Genomic DNA, 6,000 nt, shown 5'->3' on the forward strand with positions numbered 1-6,000 from the left:
GGGGTATTATGAATAATGTTGCTGTGAATATTTTCATATACATATTTGTGTGGATATATATTTTCATTTCTGTTGGGTAGATTTCTAAGAGTGGAATTGCTGGGTTATGTGGTATGTTGATATGTAACTTTTTAATAAACCACCAAACTTTGCTAAAGTGGCTGCACTAATTTTATATTCTTGTCAGCATTGTATAAAGGTTCAGGTTTCTCCAAATCCTCATCAGCACTTACTAGTGCCTTTTATTTTTTTACAGTATTATTTAGGTATAATTGATAAATAAAAACTGTATATATTTAAGGTATATAACATGATGACTTGGCATTTGTATACACTAGGAAATTAGTATACTCAAGCTAATTAACATATCCATCACCTTGCATGGTTACCTTTTTTTTGTTGTCATGAGAACACTTAAGATTTACTCTCAGCAAATTTCAAATATACAATACAGTATTATTAACTATAATCATTGTGCTGAACATTAGATCCCTGGAACTTATTCACCTTATAACTGAAAGTTTGTACCCGGAAACCAACATCACACCATTCTACTCTCTGCCTCTGTGGGTTTGACTTTTTTACATTCCACATATAAGTGACATCATACAGTTTTTGTCTTGTGTCTTGCTTATTTCATGCAGCATAACGTCCTCGAGGTTTATGCATTATGTCACAAATGGCAGTGTCTTTGTTATCATAGCCATTCTAGCAGGTGTGTGGTGGTATCTCGTGCTTTGAATTTTCATGTTCTTAATGATTAATAATGTTGGGCATCTTTCCATGTGCTTAATAGCTGTTTATATTTGATGAACTGTCTATTCAAATGTTTTGCTCATTTTTATTTACTTTCTTTATTTTATCTTTTTGGCTGTATTGGGTCTTTGTTGCTGTGCGCGGGCTTTCTCTAGTTGTGGCGAGCGGGGGCTACTCTTCGTTGTGGTGTACAGGCTTCTCATTGTGGTGGCTTCTCTTGTTGCGGAGCACGGGCTCTTGGCACACGGGCTTCAGTAGTTGTGGCACGCATGCTCAGTAGTTGTGGCGCACAGGCTTAGTTGCTCCTCGGCATGTGGGATCTTCCCAGACCAGGGCTCGAACCCGTGTCCCCTTCATTGTCAGGTGGATTCTTAACCACTGCGCTTCCAGGGAAGCCCTTTGCTCATTTTTAAATTGACTTGCCTTTTTACTATTAAGTTGTAAGAGTTCTTTATAAACTCCAGATGCATGTGACTCGAAAATATTTTCTCTCAGTCTGTGACTTATCTTTTCATTTTCTTAGTGGTATCTTTTGAGTTGCAAAAGTTTTTGGTTTTGATAGTCTGATGTTTCATTTTTTTCTTTTATGGTTCATGCTTTTTTCCCCTAAGTATTTCATTCTTTTTTAATGCTACTGTAAATGAAATTATTGTGTTAATTTTATTTTTTAATTATTTGTTGCTAGTATACACAAATACATTTGACTTTTGTGTAAATTTTATATCCTATGAATTAACCAGTGAAGCTCTTTGGGCCTGGGATTTTTTTGTGGGAAAATTTTTAATTACCAATTTGACTTATTGTTCTATGTCAATAGCTTTTTTTATTTTTTAATTTTTTATTGATATATAATTCACATACCATATAATTCATCCATTTAAAGTAAACAATTGACTGGTTTTTTAGCATATTCACAGATGTTCGCCACCATCACCACAGTTGATTTTAGAACATTTGCATCACCTCAAAAAGAGAAACCCAGTACCCATTAACTGTTAATCCCATATCCCCATCTCCTGCCCCTAGCCCTAAGCAACCACTAATCTACTTCCTGTGTCTGTAGATTTCCCTGTTCTGGACTTTCATGTGAACAGAATCATATATATGGAATTTTTTTGTGTGACTGGCTTCTTTGCAGTGTGTTTCTTCTTTTAGCTTGTTTTCAGGTTTCATTCTTGATGTAGCAGTATTTAATTCTCTTCTTTAAAAATGGAGATGAAATTCACATAACATACAATTAACCATGTAAAGTGTACAGTTCAGTGGTGTTTAACTTAGTGCATTCACAATGCTATGCAACCACCACTTCTCTTTAGTTTCAAAACTTTTTCATCACCCCAGAAGAACACTGTATACCATTTAAGTAACATCCCATTCCAGCCTCCCCCCTCCCATGGGACCTGCTAATATGCTTTCTCTCTCTGTGGATTTGTCTATTCTGGATAGTTTATATAAATGGAATCATTCAGTATGTGACCTTTTGTGTGTGGCTCTTGTCACTCAGCATAATGTTTTCAAGGTTCATCTAAGTTGTAGCATGTATCAGTACTTCATTTCTTTTTATGACTATCTGTTGAAAGATATTTTGTTTGGCTGTTATAAACAATGCTGCTATAAACATTTGTGTCCAAGTTTCTGTGTAGATTTATGTTTTCATTTCTCTTTATTGCTGGGTCATATGGTAATACTATGTTTAACTCTTTGAAGAACTGCGAAAATGTTTTCTACAGCACCTGAACATTTACATTCCTACCAGCAACATATGAGGGTTTCTATTTATCTGTATCCTTGCCCTCACCAACACTTGTTTTTGTTTTTTGTTTTTTTTACAATAGCAATCCTAGTGAGTATGAAGTAATATCTCATTGTGGTTTTGATTTGCATTTCCCTAATGACAAATGCTGTTCAACATTTTTTTCATGTGCTTATTGGTCACACGTGTATATTCCTTGAAGAAATGTCAATTCAGGTCCTTTTCCCATTGTAACTGGATTTTTTTATCTGTTTAATTTTTTTTTTGAGTTTTAAGAATTCATTCTCCCTGTGTCAGATTACCTGTCAGTGTATTTTTTTTCTGGAGCTCTTTGTCGTCTTATTACAATCCAAACAGATAACTCCTGGGGAATTCCCTGATGGTCCAGTGGTTAGGACTCCGTGCTTCCAGTGCTGGGGCCCCGGGTTCAGTCCCTGGTCAGGGATCCTGCAAGGTGTGTGGTGTGGCCAAAAAAAAAAAAAAAGAAAAGAAAAGAAAAAGAAATGGGTTCTAAACAGATAGCTCATTAAGTCTGCTACACAGCTGTGATCCTAGAAATTTCTTTAATTCTCTCCTGCATTGAATCTCCTGTTTCCTGTATCCCTTTCTTTTTTCTTGGTTTACATCCTCATTTTGGTGGCACCCATCCTCCAGTAGCTTCATTAGAAAGGATATATAAGCGGCAATTTTTGTGAGTATCTAAAATTACCTGTATTATCCCAACACATTGATTATTTGTCTGGGTAGAGATTTCTGTGTTGCAATTCATTTTCCCTCAGAAAATGAAGTCATTGAAGTCATTGCTCCATCTTCTAAGATTACCATGGAGGATTTGATACTATTCTTAATCTTTTGTATCCATCACTCCCCTTTCTGGAAGTTTTGGAATCAAAATCATCTCTTTCTCTGTAGTGTTCTGAAATTTCACAGTGATACAAGGCTTTTTTCATTCATCTTCCTGGATACTTGATGGGCTCTTTGGAAATGTATCTTATATTATTTCTTTGATAGCTATCTCAGTTTTCTCAGTTCTCACTTTCTGAAGAAAACATTAAATCTCTGATTTAATCACCTTACATTTAGGGCCTTATTCTTTCCTTTAAAAATATATGTATATATAGTAAGGAAAATTTTATTTCAAAAGATTATTGTGGTGGGGGGGGTGCTGCTTCATAGAGGCTTTTGTAATAGCGGCAGGGGGAATTTTGCAATCGAGAGACTGCTGTGACCAGAAGATTGCAAGTGTCTCCTTTCTATTACATTCTAATATTGTGGATATATCAAAATCTTAATTTCCAAGAGTTCACTCATGTTTTCTCAGCTTCTTTTTTCGTCTCTTACTTCACCCTTCTTCATCCTCACTCTATCCCATTCCATTCCCCTTCACCTGCTTCTCCCACTTCCTCTCTTTTCAATACCCATTTCCTGTGCTTCTCCTCCTCACCCCTTTTCTTCCAGCATCCTGTTGTTGATACATTGTCACAGCTTGTCTTATCAATGAGCACATGATTTACAGGATTTTTAGTTTGTTCATTTATCTCGGTTCTGTTTCTTCTATGCCTGCAGTCTCTGTTTCCCCCAAATTGCTTTGATTTGTTTTTGGTTTTGGGGTGATTTTTTTTCCCTGGTCTCCATTTGCTGCCCATTCATCTTTAACAAACAAGGCTATGTAAAGCTGATTGGAAGCTGTGTATGCATGAGTGGGGCTGTGGACTGGTGGGTTTCACTGTAGAGTGAGAGAGCAAGGAGCCAGTTTTTCAGCTGAAGCCTAACAGTGAAAAGATTGGGAAATGAGAGTAGCAAATAAAAACAAAGTTCCCTCCCTTCATGGAGCTCCTATTTATTATATGTTGTTATTAGCTACAATTCTGTTTTAATGACCACCATTTTACATTCTGGCATTTCTGTGGTTAAAATACTGCTAAGACCTACTGTGTCCATACAGTATACTTTTAATGTCATTTCTTAAGAAAATTATATGCATTTATACCATTTGACTTTTTTGACTCTAAACTTGAAATGTTACAAGTTTAATGAACTATAATAGATTGGAAAATAACTAAAATAGATAGTATTTGTTTACTACAATTCATTTGAGGGCCATCTATTCTTTAGTGTACTGTACATGTTGCATCTTCCTCTTTTTGGTATAATCTTTTGTTGATTGTTGCTTTTATATTATCTCTCATATTACAAGATATTGTTAACATCTAAATCTAGGAATTGGGATTCCCAAGATACTGATAAAAAGATGCTATAAAAGAAATTTCTGTGTTTCAGAGGTTTATAGAACTCAGAGATTCTTTTTATAAGCATGTTCTTGAAGCGGTACGTCCCTAAGGGCACTAATGGCTGATTTTTCCTCTCTCATTTTCTCTTTTTAGGGAAACTAAAACCAACAATAGCATTCATGTCAGGAAGATTGAAGATTAAAGGAAACATGGCCCTAGCAATCAAATTGGAGAAGCTAATGAATCAGATGAATGCTAGGCTGTGAAGAGAAAAAAAATGTTGACCTCTAAGCTCAAAAAGTAAAAGGGTTCAATAGTTAAAATTGAATGTTCTTTTTCCTTCCCTATTATATTATAAGGATATACATGTTCGTTCTGGAAAAAATAGAATTTCTGTATCTGTAAGACTTGAAATTGTAATTAAAACAGCTATCCAACCAAACATAAGCATCATTAAGTAGAATTCTAAGACATTCTGTTTTTCTTATTTTGTGAGTTTTGCCCTCTGAGTCCTGTATCTCATACACCATCATCTTCTGGGAAGAGTATTATTAGTAATTAATCGGGGTCAAGCAGCAACATTACTCTTTTCATATCTTTTTCCCATGTAAAATGAGACTAGTCTGTTTTAAACTTTTCAGTTTAGGATTGTATACTAATGATATTTTAGAGTTTTATAAACTTGTTTTAAAGAAAATCTTCTATATTACATTTTCACAGAAATCACATAATAAACTACTTAATAAATACTATTTGTGAAGACAAATTAAACAAAAAGTATATTTTGTTAACTACCTTTCTAAGTATAAGGTATTTTACCTATAGGAAAATATTATTGATTTAATTCAACTAACTGCAGTATATATATCCTATTTTAAAGTATGTAAAAAAATATCCTAAGATAATTCCTCCCCAGAAGTGTGCACTTGGTCACAGTGTTTTGAAATGAGAACATTAGAATAGATGGTTGTTATGGGCTGAATGGTATGCCCCCTTTATATGTTGAAGTCCTAACCCCCAGAATCTCAGAATTGATTGGAGATAAGATCTTTAAAGAGGTAAGTAAGTTAAAACCCAGGCTTTTAGGGTAGGGTGGGCCATAATCCAGTCTGACTGGTGTCCTTATAAGAGGAAATTTGGAGAGACCTTGGAGAGACCAAGGAGGCACACACAGAGGAATGACCTTGTGAGGACCAGCAAGAAGGCAGTCATTTGCAAGCCAAGGAAAGAGGCCTCAGAAGAAACCAAACCTACTGACAC

At 35.2% G+C, this 6,000-nt stretch overlaps 1 protein-coding gene across 3 annotated transcripts in view; it reads left to right on the plus strand.

Annotated features, from left to right (window-relative positions):
• HSDL2 (hydroxysteroid dehydrogenase like 2) overlaps positions 1 to 5,187 on the plus strand; it is a 75,990-nt gene extending 70,803 nt beyond the window's left edge. For all 3 annotated transcript variants that reach the window (XM_081237178.1, XM_081237179.1, XM_081237180.1), the window contains one exon: positions 4,894 to 5,187. In XM_081237178.1, coding sequence (XP_081093304.1) covers positions 4,894 to 5,006 — 113 coding nt within the window. In that variant the 3' untranslated portion in view covers positions 5,007 to 5,187. The remainder of the gene's footprint in view (positions 1 to 4,893) is intronic.
• The last annotated feature ends 813 nt before the right edge of the window (positions 5,188 to 6,000 follow it).

This window comes from Mesoplodon bidens (genome assembly GCF_964165515.1).
Source record: "Mesoplodon bidens genome assembly, chromosome: 6".
NCBI lineage: Eukaryota > Metazoa > Chordata > Mammalia > Artiodactyla > Ziphiidae > Mesoplodon > Mesoplodon bidens.